Here is a 20,025-nt window from a genome sequence, read left to right as displayed (position 1 = left end):
GGTGCTGCAATCCATAAAATACTCATAACAAAGCTTTAAAAGGTATTTATATTAATTACAACTTTTTGTGAAAGTGTTGTGAGTTACAATAATAAAATTCTTGGCCAAGTTCTATTTTAGCTATATTTAACTTTACTTTTTGCTGACTTCTGAAAGTGCACTATTGAATGCCATACAACTTTAAACTTTAAATGGTTTTCTTAACGTTTTTATACATATTTAAAGAGTTCTTCTTTTTTTTTAGGCAGTCTTGGTGAAATCAACCTGGATACAGCAAAGTACCTATGCAGTAAAGGTAAATTTTTAGTACCAGGTGAAAAGCTTTGTGCACGATGCAGACATAAATTAGTGTCAAGTGAAGAATCAGAAGAAAATGAGTTGGAGATTAAATTACCTGAAGACAAAAAGAAAAAAGAAATTATACTGGAATCAGCAAGATCATTGCTCAAGTATTTTGTGTGAACTTGAAGTGTCCCCTCTAAAAGTTCATTTACCCAAATCCTCTAACAAGCTTTCACTTGGAAAGAGAAAGATAAATCAAGTTGAAGAAGCAGTTTGAAACTTGCAACTGCTCTGGATGTCACTGAAACTAATTTCGTTGCACCAAACAACAATGAAGTTTTAAAAGAAATTTAAAACGAAGCTGGCAACCTAGACTTCCTTGCTGAATGCATGAAAGAAAAACTCAAAGTTTCTAACAGAAGGCAGCAACTTCAAACTTTGACATTGACCCCAAAATCTTTGTCTATCAGAAAAGCAGCAAAAGAGTTTTCAGTTTCCAAACAGAAGCATCTCAAAGAAACAATTAGTATTGATGAGGCTATAACACTGGCAGATTTTGCAGAGAATTACACTTTTGTAGTACAAGACGAGATACAGAGTTGCCATTGGAGCAAGAGCCAATGTTCTCTTCATCCAGTTGTCATCTACTACAAGAAATTGAAATTGGAAATAACTTCTTTTTGTGTAATTTCAGAGGATTTGAATTGTGAAGCTGGATTTATCAATGAAGTTATGCATAAAATTATTGTTCATATTAAAACTCATCTTTCCCCATCACAATAACAAAAATTCATTATTTTTCGAATAGCTGTACAGGGCAGTATAAAAACTGCAAACAGTTTTACAATTTATGTCCCCATGCTCAAGATTTTTCTGTTCATTGCATTCGGAATTTCTTTGCAACAAGCCATAGCAAATCTCCATGTGATGGAATAAGTGGCACTGTTAAAAGGCTTGTTGCAATTGCTAGCTTGCAGAGTCCAACCACAGGTCAAATACTGTCTTCTCAAGCAATGTTTGAATACTGTCAAAAGTCAATCAGTGGGATTATGTTTGTGTAGGTCACTACTGAAGAAATGGAGCTAGTAAGAAACAAACTGATAAACTTTTAATAGCAACCACTATTCCTGGTCAAGAATTCTCCATCAATTTATACCTTCTTTTCATTAAATTATAAAAATGAAAAGGGTATCAGATGATAATGATTTTGCTCTAACATTTGACTTCAATAAACAAAAATAAGAAAAACAAAAATAATGTCACAATACCTATTTTGCAAATACAACGAAATTCACTGACTTGGTATGGTTGCTGAAGTTGATAAAGAGAATGATGATTTTATGGTAAAGTTTACGCATCCACGTTACCCAAGTCGGTTGTACTCCCGGCCAGAGTGGGATAATAATTGCTAAGTGCCAAGAATGAATGTCATTTCTCTTATTAAAACACAGTCGACATCATCTGGGCGTCAGTACCACATTTCAAAAGAAGATGAAAGTCTATTTGAACAGCTTTTATCTTGTCAGTGAAAGTGTATTAATTTTTTATTTTCATTATTTAAATGATATCAACTTCAATTTTAGTAATATTGGATTATTCCTTTTTATTTCTATTTTTAAGCTTTTTTCAATAAAGCAGGTTTTTTTTACTAATTTTCAAAAAAATTGGCATTTTAGTTTCTCATTTTTTAACACAACATTTGAGTATGCAACCTAAAATTTGAGCATCAATCTTGCAATAAATATTTTGAAACAATACTTAACTATTAGACAGTAAGAAATAATGTTAAGTAAAATTATTATAACTAATAAATAATGAAATTAAATTTTTAATGTGATGCACTGCAAATTATATTTGCATGTATACTTTTAAAATATCAATTATAAATATGCAAGTTATGCAAAGCAATATAATTTTTTTATTTTCTTTCAGAAACCTAAACTTTTCTAAGAAATCTTATTTCACATTTAGAGTAAGGCAACTCCAGAAATTAGTGAAATGTAAACCATGGTTACAAAACAAAAAATTTGACTCTTAATATTTAAACATTAAAAAGTTATTCTCAAGTATTAAGAATTGGGTTATTTTCTCTTTATCTTTATATTCAACACCTTTAAAAATGGTCAGGTAGCAATTTTCAGCCATATTCTTTCTCTAGAATCTAAATTATTCACACAAAAAGTATCGCTATAAATTCTATAATGGAAAATGGACACCAAAAAAAGGATTTTTTTTGTCTAAATTTCAAAATGACATAACTTTATTATGCTTTAAGAAACCAAAACCATCTTTTTTATAAAGATAGCTTAAGATCTAATACTTCATTTGAAAAATAAACTGAATCCTTAAGACTTGGGCAACACTGGGAGTTAATGAAAGCGCAACCCATGATAACAAAACAAAAAATTTGACTGACTATTTTAATATCAGAGAATAACAATCAAAAAATTTAAGTTTTAATATTTTCTTAACATTTTTGAATTCAGCACCCTCAAAAATGGTCAGGTACCAATTTTTAGCCACATTCTTCCACTAGATCTTAAATTGTTCATTAAAAAGAAATACTACAAAATCCATAATGGCGGATTTGGTAAAAAAAAGGAACATTATAGGCTGAATTTCAAAATGTCATAACTTTTGAATCGTTTGGATTTGGGAGCTCAAATTTTACATTTTTTCATGTTTCATTTATAAGTAGAAGTGGTTAAAATTTAAAGAAAATCCAGGGGTGACTGAAATGACTGTTCCACTTTTATGTAGAATTACCCTAAAGTGCTAAATGATCTTAAAGAACAGAGCAATAATAAGTTAGTAAAAATATTTATCTAATTTTTTCTTCAACAGGCTGTTTCTCTTTCTGTAGGTTCATTTGGAAGAATGTCTAAATATCAAATAATTCAAATTAAAGAAAAAACAAATTTTTTAGGAAGTTGTGAATTTTTATAAATAATCATATAATAACTGTAGTTATTTTGCAATCAGGAAGTTAAATCAACTACATTAAAATCAAAAAATTAATTATGAAAATAATTCTTTAGAACTAGGATAATTTTAGTTTAGTCTTTTTGTTTAGTTTAGTCTTTTAGTTTTGTTTTTATAATTTTTTAAAAAGTATTTGTTTTTATGCCGGCATTTTGAAATTAATTCAGAAATTTAGTTTAGTAAATGGGTAATAATTTCAAATTTTTCTTGCAAACATAGTATACATATTTTGGAAATGTTATTATAGGCATATGCCATTTTCAGAATAGAACAGTTTAATTTAAACTAATACTTTTTTCTTTTAGTTGCCAAATATATTTTGACAGCATAGTCTCTTATGAAGATTTTTTATGTTTAAAAGATTGTGGTTGGAGTATTGTTTTTCATACTCGGAATAGTTAAGGCAGTTTACATATAATACAAATTCTTTTATTTTGAATTAACATCGTTTTATCAGTGTATTATGTCCAAACAAGAGCTTTAGATGGTATAAATTTTTTTGCTTCAGGTTTTTTTAATATTTAAAGAAACTTTTCTTCTTTTTATATAATTTTCAAAACCTTTTTACTACCCGTAATGGTGAATCTAAAGAATACCATTTTGGAGTCTTTAGATCAATTCTGCTCACAAGGGTTAACATGAATTTAGTTAAAATCTTTTGAAAAAGTTCTTTAATTTACTATTGATCCAAGTTTTAATTGGCTCTGACTATATTAACAATATATAGTTGTCAAAATACAATACTTCTATCAATTTCCACAAAAAATGCTAGAATTCCAATCAAGAAATTAAGAAAAAATGCCAATAACCGATCATATTGTTAATAACAGATCATATTGTTAAACTATAATGTTCATTTGACCTGGTTTGTAATAAATTATAATTAAAATAAAAATAGCCTATAATAACATTTCCAAATTATGAGCACTATGTTAACAAGAAAAATTTGAAATTAATACCCATATGGATCTTGAAAATTTACTAATCAAAAAATCTGAATTAATTTCAAAATGCAGGCATAAACCCAAATACCTTTGAAAAAGTTTTAAAAAAATGACCAAACTAAAGTTATCCTATTTCTAAAATTATCCTAATTCTAAAAAATTATTTTCATAATTAGTTTTTTAATTTTAATGTAGCTGATGTAACTTCCTGGTTGTAAAATAACTACAGTTATTATATAACTATTTATTACAATTCCCAACTTTATGGGATATGTATTTTTTCTATAATTTGAATTTTTTTATATTTAGACATTTTTCCTAATAAACCTACATAAGGAGAAACAGGCATCAAAGAAAAAATTAGATAAGTGTTTTTACTAATTTATATATATATATATATATATATATATATATATATATATATATATATATATATATATATATATATATATATATACACTTATATGTTGTCTGAAAGTTTTCTTCCATATTTTGTTGACAAAAAGTAAAAGTTAAAATGCAAGACCGGATTTTTTTTTTTATTAATTGATAGACTGCCTGCCCCAACCAAACCCTCAGTCGATGTAGCAGCACTCCCTTGCGAGTCAGGCTAAAAGATAGTAGATGTAGCAGCACTCCGTTGCGAGTCAGGCTATTTGTCAGTCGATATAGCAGCACTCCCTTGCAAGTCAGGCTATTTGTCAGTCGATGTAGTAGCATTCCCTAGCGAGTCAGGCTATAAGATAGTCGATGTAGCAGCACTCCGTGCATGATTTACAGTAAAAAAAATGAAAATAAAAACATTGTATTAAAAGAAACAAAAATAAAAACATTTTAATAAAAAAATAAAAATAAAAACATTGTTTATATTGTTAAAAACATTCAGAATGTTTTAAAAAACATTCTGGTCAATTAAATTTGTGTTTTTGCGGCTTTTTTAAAAAACAAATAATTTGTAATTAAATTAATGGTTTTTACTTTGTTGGACGAAAGTCAAAAGAAATTAAAAGTGACATATGTGTTGGCGTAAGAATCACTTTTTTCCTTCTGCTCTTCCCAAAGACAACAAACTATAGATCTATATATATATATATATATATATATTTATATAAAAATTTAATCTACACTAGGAGTTTAGCGGTCAGCATCATCAGGTGTAACACCTGATGATGCTGACCGCTATAGGTCAGCGAAATATTGTAAATATATAATAACATCAAAATATATTTAAAACAAAAAGTTTATACGCTGCTGTCTTAATTAGATTCAACAAATATGAAAATATGGTGTAACAAGAATATGATTTTAAAAGATATATATATATATATATATATATATATATATATATATATATATATATATATATATATATATATATATATATATATTACATATATATATATATATACATATTTATATATTCATATATATATATATACATATATACATACATATATATATATACATACATATATATATATATATATATACATATATATAATATATATAATATATATATATATATATATATGTATATATATATATATATGTATATATATATATATATATATATATATATATATATATATATATATATATATATATATATATATATATATATATATATATATATATATATATATATATATATATATATATATATATATATATAGATGTATATATATATATATATATATATATATATATATATATATATATATATATATATATATGTATAAAATAATTTTTGATGTTTTGAAACACGATAAAGAATCAGAACAGGAAAAAGTTATAAGACTAGTTCTAGCGCAGATATTTACAGCACTTTGAGATGTTGGAAAAGTCATTAACATAGTAGATGATGTTGAAGAAAATTATGTTGAAAATGTTACTGCTGCTTGTCAAAGATATTATTTATTATTTTATTGCAGACTAATTTAAAAAGAAAAAATGTTAACATTGAAAAAAAATGCTTTTTTGTCATATCCTATTAGCACTACACACTGGTTTATTAACCCATACGATGGAAGACATGTACTTTTACACACTTATAACAATGATCCTTTAATAATTTTATACCATCTATGTAATGATTTTGCAGAAGTTATGCAAAATACTGTTTCATTTAACAAAATGCTTTGTCATTTAACAAAAATAGGAATTTGCAAAGAAATTATATTAAGTTTCTGAAAAAGTAATAGTCCAAGGGAGCCAAACCTGGTGAATATGGAGCTTAAGTGTGGGTTTTTAAGCAATTCATAATTTAATTCCTTCAATTAAACCATAGTAAAAAAACTTGTATGAAAATCTGCATTGTCTTGATAAAAAAAAATATGCTTTTTTAAACTGGGTATTTTTTTTCGATTTTTTTATCCAACTGGTCTAAAATGTTGCAAAAATATTCAGAGTTAATTGTTTTACTTTTTTCAAGAAAATCAATCAACAAAAACCATTTTGCATTCAAAAAACAAATGCTATAATTTTTTCTGTCAATCATTCTGAATTAACTTGATTTGGAGCTGAAGAACCAAGTCTTATCTTTTATTATATAATGATGCACAAAATTGGTTTAATCTCTTTTAAACACTCCAAATTACACTGACAAATTTGTTTTTGATTCTGTTTTGGTTGAATTGTTACACAATGCGTCATTAACTTTCCAAACAGCTTTATCATATGTAATTCTTTTAAAGCACTTGTTCATCTGAGATGCCTATGGTATAAGCAATTTCATGCTTAGCCAAACTTGTATCTTTACAAGCAATAGGGATGGCACATTTACTTATTTTGATGCAAAAAAAGTACGAACTACTTTTAAGCGTAAACTACTTTACATAACTTATATAAAAATATATAATTTACTTACATTTAAAAGTATAACTTATAATTAATTTATAATTATATAAAAATATAACTTACATTTAACAGTATTTTTTTTTTTTTTACATAAATTTTATAGCATATAAAACTTTATTACTTAAGTTGAGTTTTTTAAACTGTTACTTGAAAAAGTAAAATATTTTTGTAAAATGTAAAAAATCGATGTAAAAAATTTACATCAAAATGTAATATACTTTCTTTATGTAAAAAAAGTTCTTTATGAAGTTAACTTAGGTAAATATAATATTTAAAAAACATAACACTAACTTTACAAAGTAAAATAAAAGTACATTATAACAACAAATTTCTTTTACGTGTAAAAGTAACTATTAACTAGCAAAAACAGCTTACATAAAAATAATTTGAATAAAATTGTTATTTACACTTATAAATAAATGTTAATTTTGGCTTTGAAATTTTATACTTTACTTTGTAAGTAAATAAAATTTAAGTTATATTATTTACTTTCTCAAACAACAGTCATTTCATGTTGATTTAACATAAATTTTGAGATATGTAGTTTATTCAAATCCATTGCCTGTTTGGGGGCACTTCTGGGTAATACTTAAGGTAAAACTCTGATGTATGTGAGTAGAGTTTTTGGTGGGGCATCAGGAAAGGATTTTTTTCACATATATCATAAAGGGTAGTTCAATTATAATTAGAGGCAAATATAGTCAACATGTGGGTACACCAGTAAAGTTGAGACAGGCTCCCTGTCGCATGAGTGCTAATAAGGGCTGCTAAATAATCATTGATTTTTTATTTCTTCTTATTGTTGAGCAGATTTAGGTTAGTGGCCATAATTTAACTTTGGCTGATCAGAGGGGAGGATCAGAGTAAGGGGGCATAATTTCTAAGCTATGGGAACCTCAACCAAATCACTGTTTGTTAGAGCGCGCTTTTTTTCCAGTTTTTCTTAGTATTTGCCTTTTCAATCAAATATTTTGTTATGGTAATATGATGCAATACAACATTATTGGTATCGACTGCTAAAATAGTTTTCAAAAAATTATAAGTCATTTAAACTATCTGATATAACTTATATAATTGAAGGAGTGTTTATCAGATATAATCTTTTATTGTATTTTACCATATTTTCAATCTAATTGCAAAAAGTTGGTAAGGAAAGCTGGTCAATCTTCTACTATAGGTTGTGGGCACCCTAATAACCTCCTTTTAGTTGCGTTGGTACCCAACCTGCACAAGGATGATTAGATAAATAAAATCATATTCAATTAACACAGTGCTTTAGAATAAACTTGCAATTTTTTCAAACGTTAGTTTGATTTCACAAGTTGTTTGTTAGCTATCATGTGTCTTGGATTCTTGCGATTGATTTTTCACTTCCTTCCAGACTGGCTAAAGCTCTGAAACTTACAGCATTTGTGTAAATTTTATAAAAGTACATCCTAAAATTGTTTTCAGAGCCAACTGGAGAACTTCACTTTTTTGAACTGAAATGCTAAATGTACAAATGTGCTAACTCATATGCACATATAACAGCTTGGAAGGGATACCCCTACATCCCCCATTCAGGACAGCCATGGTCGTAACAACAACTCTAACAGAAATGAAAATTAATTTTTTTTTGTTTATTCATTAATAGCTATTCATATAATTTTTATTTGGAATGAACCAATTTCAATTATTCTATTCCAGATAAAAATTATTCCAGTTAGTCATTTCCAGAAATACCTTTCATTTTGGTTAGATTGGTTTTTAACAACAACCATGCTGAATAAAGTAGCCAAAATACAAAACTTAGAATAAAATTGCAAAATGCAAAGCCATTTCCAAACCAAGAGCAATAAACCAGACAGTCTTTTAAAAAAAACTTTTAAATAACTGATGAAAATAACATCAAGATTAAGTTGAAAAAAAAAAGTAAAAGAAATTAACTTAAAAAAAAATTATAACTTTGTATAACCACAACAGTCGCTAATTTTAATTTATTTAACATAGCAAATTTAGTAGGGTGGATCAAAAAAATACACTTTTAAATTTAAAATTATATGGCCGATTGTGAAGAAAAGTGTCTTGATGTTATTTCATCATATAGATGAAATAACATCAAGTTCTTTTTTTTTTCAGTAAATATTTGTTCCTTTTTTTGTTTTAAAATTTCAAAAATTTAAAGTAAAAAAGTTAACAAAAGTGCAAATCACAACATTTAAACAACCAGATTCCAATCACATTTTTAAAATTAAGCTTTTAGATTTTGTTCAAGAATTTAACTTTGTGTGATGACATGGAGCAAACTCTAAATATTTATATATTCATGTTTATGTAAAGCTTTCCAAAAGCATTGTGATAATCGGAGTCTGTTAAAAATAAACCCCTAAAATATTATCTCCCTTTCATGCCATTAGCGTGAGAGTGACGAGTTTATAACATTTGTATAAACATTTTATTTAACATTTTAAACTAAATTTAAGTTCATTAACAAGTCTCTAATGTCATGCAATAATCTCTTAATATTCAAAAATTATGACCATATAAATTTTGAGCAACCTTCCCTATTATTAAGAGGATTTAAAATATTATCTTTAACTAAGTTATAAGTTTGTCTTCCAATCAAATTCTGTTCCTCACTCAAAAGTTCGAAGCAAAAGACAATTTAACTCTTTTTTTGTGAATAAATAATCAAATGACGCAGACTTCAATGTTAAAATTTGTGGATGAATAACGAAGAAAATTTAGTTTTATAAGTGACTTTAGTCTACAACATCATTTGTATTTTTCAAGCAGTATTATCAAATTTTTTTTTTTTTTTAAATTTAATTTGGTCATTGATTATTGTTTTTTTATTACATAAAGACATTCTTTAATGCAGTAGCTGACTTTTAATTTTTATAATTTTTTGCTTTCCTAAATTTGCCGTTACAAATAATTACTTTTTTTTTGTAAAATATACAAATGCAGGGGCAAAAAGAAGACAAAAATATTCTTATGGCCAAGCACCTAAATATATGTACATAAAAAAGTCATTAAAAACTTGTCATTAAAAATTGATGATCATGTGTTTTTCTGAAGTTTGAGTCTATTAAGTTTATTTTAGTTGACAATGTCAAAGTCAATGTCAAAGTCAACTTGTTTCTCCGCGCAGCGGCCTTGTTCGACGAGGTTCGTGTTTCGGAGTTATAGAGTTGAGAGAGGGTTATAACCACTATTAAGTAGCCTCCTCATCTGTAGTGGCCTTCTTGGCCTTGAGGAGGTGAATAACAACAACAACAACAACAACAAAAAAAAATTATAATTTTGTACTTTTTGGGAATATGTCTAAAAAATCAATATATAAGTAACCGAAATACCGGATTCTCCTGTTTTAGTATGTTATTTTAGAAAAAAATTTCTATTTTTCTAAAATAACATACCAAATCAAAAGAAATATTGCATAAATAACAGAAATTTTGAATAATTTTATTTTTTTAACGTAAGTAAAATGGTTTAAAAAAATATTATCCATGAAAATGTAAATTAAACAAAATACAAGATTTAATTTTAAATTGCTTTAAATACAAGTATTGTGTGGTATTATACCACGCCAAAAGCAATGTATAAAGGTTTCATAATTAGAAAATGCTGAGATTCCTTTTACTAAACCGATTAGAATTACTGAATCAACAACTGCAATTCCTTTCACCAAGTCGATTAGAGTTATTTAATCAACAGCATCTTTAACTAATAGTATTATTAATAGTTATGTACAAATGAAGTCTTTTAATGTGTTATTAAAACCATATTAAACTTATTTAAAGACTATATGGTAACCAATAATATAATGATGTCTACTCGCGCAAATTTTGAGATGTATTAATAATATAATTTTGAAAAATCAATGATTTTGGTTAATAAATATCCTTTTGGTAAATCCTTAAGTGCCAAATTTAAGTATGTTCTCGTTTATATCACATTTGAATGTTTAGGGAAATGTTGAAGCAACCACCTTAATCAGTTTGGGTGTAAACTTTATATAACCATAACCTTTATATTTTGAATTTTAAAACCTGTTGACTTAAATTCAATATCAAAAAATAAAAAATAAAGGCTACTAATTTGTTGCCCTCACATTTGGGGTAGGGATGGTAAATGTTTTAGGGTATTTTTATTTCCAGGCTCCCATCACCACAAGTTTTGTTTCTTAATCTACGTATAAATCATTGCTTGTGGACAGCTCGGGTTATATGTATATTACACAGTGGCAAAGCAAAATAATTTTGGCCAGAAGGCATACTGGTCCAGATGCCCAATTTCTGTTACTTTAGAACAATAAATTTGTCTAAAAAAAAAACAACAACAAAAACTCTTTAAATACATTTTGAGGCTCCTAAGCTTCGCAGCCCTGGGCCTAGTTGCTTGAAGGACAGTAAATGTTGCTTAAACTGGCCTTGCTGTAGTTAGGCCACTGATACTACACGCAGATAAAGATAATTACACAATTAGTTCTAAACTTTTCACGACCATGAAATACTGTAGTTCTTAAAACTAGTACTGGATTGAGACTTGCAGTGTATGGGGATACTTTTGAGCAGGTGGCCTTTTTTCTTATTAAAATGGCAAAAACACCTTACCAAAATAAAGCACCTTTATAAAAAATTCAGAGCCCCTAAATCAGCGGGACATCGGGTTGTAGCCCATAATCCTAGACTAGTTTAAACTTTTCCTCCTTCATTTTTAAATAATTAAAATTTGTACACAAAAAACCTGTAAAAAGAACTAACAATTATGCCAATTATGCCTTTCAAATAGTCTGCCCTTTCTGAGTCTCCCATTGATATATGCGCCTTCTCACTGCCATGTTTCAGCTTTGTCTGAATTCTAAACTTAACTTTTTGGCATTACTGTTGGACAAGATCCTGTCAAAGTTATTGTAGAATATAAGTAAATTTACTTAATTTATATAAAATACTTTTAATTTACATTACAAATTATATAAAATGTAAGCTTATGTAATTTAAATTTTATTTTATATAATTTACTTTAATAAAAATTTGTTATTACTATTAAAACAAAAAATCTTACTTTAAAATATTATTTTATTTGTAAATTTAAATTACATTGGGTAGCATATTACTTTTATGTAATTTATTTTCATATGCAAGTTTTTTTTTAAATAATTTTTTTTAAATTAATTACTTTTATAGGTAAATGTAGATTACAGTTTGTAATGTAATTTTCAATAGTAATTAACTTTTAAATGTAAACATAAACAGCTTTTTCATGTGACTTACTTTTACATGTAAAAGTAAATTACTTTTTGATATAATCTACTTTTACATAATTTACTTCTGAAAATAAAAAAACTTACATTATAAAGTAACAGTCGTTTTAAAAAAATTAATTAATCTAATTATTGTAAAAAAATTAATTACAGTAAAATAAAACGTTTAAAATTAGTTATGTAATTTACTTTTTGATAAAACTTAACTCATGTAAGTAAAAAAAGAGTAAGTAAAATCATCCCTAACACGCAATATCATAAACTTGCTTAATGATTTCTGGTGTTGTTGCACTTTTTGGATGTCTACTATGTGATCCATCATTAATGCTTTTATAACCAGGTTTAAACTCTGGAACCCATTGGTAGACAGCTGGATATAAAAGAGCAGATTTCTGTAACACTTTCACCCATTTTTAATGAATTTCTGTTTCTGATAAACCTTTCAAAACAAAGAATCTTATCACGGCACAATATTCTGTTTTTTCTATTGTAACAAAATACACTGATACATCAACTACAATTAGATTGTAAACAAAGAATGAATTAACAAATCAAATTATAATTTTTTGTATGTTCAAATGGATGATGAAATATTTAAATAGCATATAAACTTTAATTCCTCTACTGGTTAATAGGTGTTGCTTTTAAACCTTCTCAACCAATCTGTATAAAGATTATATTAAGAACTTTATAATTGATAAATATATGATAAATCAGAAAAGATAATGTATGATCTTTTTATTCACTATTACTTGATCAAACTGATGTAGACAGAGTTTGACTGAACAAAATGACAAAAATTTCTATAAATTGCAGATATCTTCTAATGGAGATATTTGCTATTTAACAACAAAACAAGCTCCAAAAGAGTCTTTTTATCCATCGAAACAACAAGCCCTATTACTTGATTTGTTTTAGCAACCATTATTATCATGTGTGCTGCTTTCTCAGATTGCATGGAGTCATCAAGCAAGTCACCCATTGAAGATGATTGGAAATATAATACTGCTGAATGCCAGATGGGTAAACAAAGCATCATTCTACTAAGACTAATTTGGTAACAAAAGCAAGTTTATAAGCAAAAAAAGCATTAAGTTATGGTTATTTTAAAAAAAGTTACTATAGGTTACACTATGCCAACGCCTCAATCTGGTGTGTACAAAAGTTTATATAAAAAGGCAAAACCTTTATCCAAATATTTCAAAGTTTATTTTCATAATTATAAGTGGTGTTTGCATTTTGATGGTGTGATGGTATCTGAAAGGAGAAAAGAAAGTTGTTGTCTTAAAAAACTCCATGCATGAAATTCCACTTGCTGTTCTCCCACTAAAAAATGGAAAAACTTACACATATGGTGGTTTGATGGCTATTTTAACATTTGTATGATATTAAGGAGGCTATTAAAGGGATCCTAAAGTACCAAGACAAGTAGTGTTTATATTCGACTTGCTGTTCTCCCACTAAAAAATGGAAAAACTTACACATATAGTGGTTTGATGGCTATTTTAACATTGTATGATATTAAGGAGGGTATTAAAGGGATCCTAAAGTACCAAGACAAGTAGTGTTTATATTAAAGAGAATGTTTAAAAAATGTTTGAACTGAATTTTTTCATTTAAAACAAAATAATAAACATATACCGAGAAAAACTAATTTTATAGTTTTAGTCAAAGCTTGCTGTCTCCATGTTAGTGTGATTTTAAGCCTTTAAAATATTTGCCACAATCTACAGACTTTATAATTTATTCAAGCATGTTTAATTTAATTATTATAGTCTCAGTATAAAAAATGACATCATTGTAGGATTTCTTATTTTGGAAAAATTCAAATTTTTTTTTCGAATAAGTATTTTGTTTTATTTGTTTTTAAAATAGATAATTCTCATCAATTGTAATTTTTTTTCATTCCAATAGATTTTAAAGGAAGCTAAGCAAAAAAATGTTTTTTATAGAGTGCAAGAACTAAATAAAATTATCATTTTTATGGTACACTCGTAAATACAATACAATAAATACAATAAATACAATAATGTACTTAATAATAATATAAATAAATACTTAAATACAATAAATACTCAAAAAAGTCACTGATCACTTTATCATGTATTTTGAATCTTTTTTTATGTAAACAATGTGAACTTTTTTTCTAGTTTTATCTAAGCTATTTATCGCTATGACCTTTTTGTTCTCCTATCAAAATGACATTTTACAAATTCATAGTTTTTTAATTTATAAATAATTTTGGTAAATAATAGCATTTATGAGAGATATTTGACAAATTCTTTAAGAAAAATAATAATAATTATGTTAAATATAATAAATATAAAAGAAAATAAAAATAATTAAAATAAATAAATATAAAAGAAAATAATAATAATTATGTCAATTTAGATCAAATTGATAAACTTTGATAACTTGTATTTGAATGTAAAGGTTATATTTTGCATTTGAATTTTTATGATTAAATGGTTAAATCAAATGGTTTATCGGCAACTATATACAAATCCATACCAATTAGAACTTCTATAAAAAAAAGACATGTATGGATAAAACAAAATAGATGACAATTGTATCAGCTATGAAAGTTTGAATTTTGCTAAAGTGTCAAAATTAAATCATTTGAATGTTCGTGCTGAACAGTGGTGTAAATATGGGTACTGCAAAACTGCCAATTGAGAAAGAATGTGTTTGTTGCATTGAAATAAAGGAAATAAGTATTGCCACAGTTATTACAAATTAAGTAACACTTTTAAAAATATAAACTAATGTACGTGGTATTAAAAAAATAACAAATACAAGTTTTCCATTAATAGATTTCTATTTTATAATTGACTCAATAATGCTATACTTTTTTGCAATCTTTAGCAATAATTATTCAATTTTAAAAATAAAATAAAATAACCAATACATGTTTTACAAAATTAATTTTTTTAAATATATTCTCGCATGCAGCCCTCAGAATAAGGGTAAGCATTCGACAAAGCCGACCTCACTGCAGACCTTAAAGTGTTTGAGGTTGGATATTTTTTGCCAGCCTCATTTCTATGTCCTTTGTTTCAAATTTTTTTTTGACCTCAAAAAGATTGAGGTCTGCAAATTATTGTTGACCTCATTTTTCTAATACCAAGGGTTGCGCATGACTAAGAATTGAAAAAATATTTATACCCAATAAGAAATTTAACAAAAAAAATGCTGTTATTTAAACTTTTATAAGATTATATTAAATTTTTAAAAAAAATTTTACTAAGGTGAATAATCATTTAATAACAATAAATATAACACAAAACTAATTTATAGCTATAGACAAGCTTAAATATCTGAAATATTTTAATTATATTTTTTAATGCAAATTTGGAAAAAACTAAAAAAAAAAATAACTTAGGAAAATCTTTAGTAATTTATGGTGAAAAAAATTTTTTTATATAATAATAAGTAACTAAAAAAATTTATTAGTAATCTGTTCATTATTTGTACACGAAATATCGTGTACAAATAATGAACAGATTACTAATAAATTTTTTTACAATTTATTAATTTTTTTACAATTTATTAATTTTCGTGTACAAATAATGAACTTTGTTCATTATTTGTACACGAAAATTAATAAATTAATCAAAAGTATTAAAAAATTTGATTTCCTTCTGGACAAAACAAGTGCAACTCGACAAAATGTTGACCAAGCTGTATTTCGCTATCAATATTTTGTGGCGAATCCTGTGTTGTCGATTACAGCCTTGAATATTCGAGGCATAGATTCGATTAGGTGATCAATGAAACTTTGTGGAATCGCTGCCCGGGCCTTTTGGATTTGTTCAAACAGTTGATCCTTATTACGAACACCTTCATGATTAATTCTGCGGTTGACACATCTCCCACAGGTTCTCGATAGGGTTGAGATCTGGAGATTGAGGCGGCCAATCCATCACCGATAGGTGGTTGTCTTGAAACCACTGCTTGACTACTTTTGCAGTGTGTTTCGGATCGTTGTCTTGCTGAAAAACCCATTTTATTGGCATATTCCATTCAGCATGAGGTAGCATAACATCTCTCAGGATATTTTTATACATGAAACGGTCCATTATTCCATTGTTTCGATGTATTGGACCTAGACCAGCAGCAGAAAAACACCCCCAGACCATTACATTGCCTCCACCATGCTTCACGGTCTTAAGGCAGTAACGTAAATCGAGGTGTTTTCCGGCCGGTCAACGTACACAGCAAATGCCATCGCTCCCAATGATGTTGAACTTCAATTCATCACTGAACAGGACAGTTTGCCATTTCAACACATTCAAGTCAATATGAGATGTAGCAAGGAGGAGTCTTTTCTTCTAGTTTTTTAGTGAAATCAGCACAAATACTTTTTTGTGACATTCCACTTACGTAATCGCCTAAAAATTTTTTTCTTAGTTCCAATCCAAGACTGTGGGGAGCCATTTTTGCACTTGAAGTCAAAAAATATTAAAAATATATAATCACGCTTCTCAAGGCTTACCGTGTTACATTTACCTTGTGATGATACAATAATGCTCTGTGTAACACAATGTCTTGGTTGGATGTGGACTGTATTGATGTAATGAAACACTTGTTGTATTTCACTCCTTGTATTGATGTTCTTCGATAAAACACTTTGATAAAACTCACTTTGATAAACTGTCTTGACTGATTGACTTCCATATACTGACTGAATTACATGTCGATTTACACGTCTCTTATATAGTAAAATGAACCTGTGTGAACCTGATCTGGAAGGTTCGAGATGCTTCTTTTTGATGCTTCTGGAAGCTTCTGGATGCGTCTGGATGCTTCTGAATGTTTCTGGATATTTCTGGATGCTACTGGATGCTTCCAGATGCTTCTTCTGGAAACTTCTGGAAGCTTCTGCATGCTTCTGGAAACTTCTGGAAACTTCTGGATACTTCCTTTAATTATTAAAAAACTTCCATGACGTTGGCACGGACCAGACTTAAGAAAATTAAACAAACCAAAAAGGTTGCACTTGTTTTGTTCGCTGCAAAATGGCACTTGTCAACGAAATTCTGCCTGTGTGCTGTCACCTGATTGCTCATGTCATGACATGCTATGACTCCAGACTCCTGAACTGTTTGCTATGGTAGTATAGTTCGTTTCATTTTTAAGACATGTAAAATTAGGAACACTTTTTAGCATTGTTCGATGTTGGTTGCAAATGTTTTGTCCAATACTGTATATATATATATATATATATATATATATATATATATATATATATATATATATATATATATATATATATATATATATATAATTATACAATCTTTATATTGTGAAAGTATAATACTTTCATATCACACATACCATCTACCATAACAGATTTAAAATGCAATACAAAATACTTACACTCATTAAACAAAAGCCATAAACTCCTTCCATTCCCACAACCTATAATAAAAATAACAAAAAATTTCCACACAAAAAGTTATGATTACTTGAGTAGTCAACTATATTTTAAGATTTTGAGATGATTAAAACTCAGTCACTGCATCAACAAGAGATATTAATAAGGTAGGTAGTGAATCAACATTTAAAATAGTTGAATGCTTAAGACAGTTTAGTAATTATTGTGTGTGAATTTATAGACAGATGGTTATTGATAGGAATAAGCTAACTAAAAAATGCAAACATTCATTTAAAAGATTAGTCTGGTCAAAGGTATTAACATTAAATTTAAAGGTTTTCAAAATCCCAATAAACAAAACTTTAAATACCTAAATAATTATGTTTTCCTGCAGAAATGTAATACTTTATTTATATTTGATAGCAAATGTATTTATTTAAAAACAACCTACATGGTATGGTTTGAAACCTTTTCCTTTAAGAAATGTTTCTTCTAAAACCATTTGTGTTGCGCCAGCAATTTGGCTCAATATGGTTAAAACAACACCTAAAACAAAACTTTTTAATTTAAACTTAATTAAAAACAAGCTACACATATAACCATTACATATTGTAAATATATACATTATTTTTACATTAAACTTTTACTGTCAATAAAACTCCACACAGCTTCTTTTTAAGTTAGGAAGTGCTCAGAAATGGAAGACTGAAATTTAACAGCAATAAAATTTAAGACGAAGAATTAATTTGAATGTTGATACATATGGCACATATGGTAATACATATGGTAAAACATTATGGTTGTCTTTTTATTACTCCCTTTGAAACAAATTTTTAGCTTAAATGTTTATAAACTAAGAAAATATTGAAGCTGTTTGAAAAAAGTCTTTTTTTGACTTTTTGACTTTGACTTTGACTTTTTTCGAAGCTATTATTTAAGTTTATAATTTGAAATATAATAAATGTAGCACTTATAAAACTTTTTAAATATTATTTTATTCATATTTTATATATCATGGAAATAATTTAGTTATAATTCCAAACTTTTCATTTTTTTTTTGTTTAATTTTGACCGAATGCTTATTTTCAAGATTCATTACCACTACTATTTTTTATAACATATAAAAAATTTTTTGAAAAAAAAATCTTTTCATTATCATGAATTTTTGTCTAAAATTAAAAGAAGATTTGAAGAACAAGAAAGTGACAAAACATTTAAAGAACTACAAATTGTATAAGTCAGGAAAACATGATGGGAGAGAATTCTAAATCACTGATGTTCGTGGAAAAAAGCTATGTGACAAGAGTTTATGAGCATAAAGGAACAGTTAGAGTAAAAGAATGCGACTTTACTAAATGATAAATTACGCATATTTTGGTATGAAACAAGTGGTCATATTTATATTTTTAAAACAGTGTTTGTATATTGATGGTAGTTTTGACAACCAGCAGAAAAAGATTGAATCTTATGACAATGGGACAGAGGCTGGCAGCTTGAACAGTGTTTTTTTTTAATTATTTGAATTATTTAGAAAAATGCTCTTCAATTGCAAAAATATAAACATTCAACAACACATCATTACACATATAAAGTATTAAGAGAAGTTTATAAAACTATTTGCCTAATAACATTTTATATTACATGTATGATATAAAACTTACATAACATGTGTAAGTTTGATGATGAGCCATTTTACCTGATAACTCCCTGACTTACCTAAAATTCAACCCAATTTCCATAATTATTCCCTGATTTTTTTGCAGATATCTAAATTCCCAGCCTTTTTCATGTTTTCCCTGATTTTTCTGTAATATAGATAAGAAATAAAACAAGACCATGGATGGAACCTTGTACCCCAAAAATTAACAAAAATAAAAGAGAGTGTTATCAAGAACAACTTTATTATTGTAATGATTCAATAATAACAAAGACACACCACATGAAGCAAGCTTATAGAAAAAACTAGTATAGCAAACTTTATCAAAAAGCTTTAATATGTCAAGAGCCAAAGAAAAAAAAAATTTACCCCTTAAATCTAATGCACGGTAGAACAAGTTTAAAAAAACATGGTTTTAAAACCTTTTTGATAACAAGTCAGTAGTAGAAGAGGATAAAAATCCACATTGAGTGTCAGAGAATAAGTTATTAGACTCAAGATAAGGTCTTAAAAATTTATAATTCTTACTAATAGTTGTAAGAAGACTAATAAGCAACAAGTACCCACAGATAGAGGGGTCTAGAGCTACAGGGCATTTCCATTTCTGTGCGTGATTTTTTATTTTTATTTGTTGTAGCAACTAAAAGCTGGGACTTTAAGCAATATGCATACTATTATG

The 20,025-nt window shown here is 27.1% G+C and overlaps 1 protein-coding gene across 1 annotated transcript in view; it reads right to left on the bottom strand.

The window, feature by feature from the left end:
* Positions 1 to 20,025, bottom strand: part of LOC100203119 (solute carrier family 35 member F6) — a 65,409-nt gene that overhangs the window by 5,727 nt on the left and 39,657 nt on the right. Inside the window, exons 8-9 of the mRNA XM_065809109.1 lie at positions 18,141 to 18,235; positions 17,692 to 17,733 (exon numbers count right to left, since the gene is read on the bottom strand). Of these exons, the coding sequence (XP_065665181.1) occupies positions 17,692 to 17,733; positions 18,141 to 18,235 (137 nt within the window). The remainder of the gene's footprint in view (positions 1 to 17,691; positions 17,734 to 18,140; positions 18,236 to 20,025) is intronic.

This window comes from Hydra vulgaris, chromosome 11, assembly GCF_038396675.1.
Source record: "Hydra vulgaris chromosome 11, alternate assembly HydraT2T_AEP".
Classification (NCBI taxonomy): domain Eukaryota; kingdom Metazoa; phylum Cnidaria; class Hydrozoa; order Anthoathecata; family Hydridae; genus Hydra; species Hydra vulgaris.
This window is presented reverse-complemented; position numbering and strand designations above follow the sequence as displayed.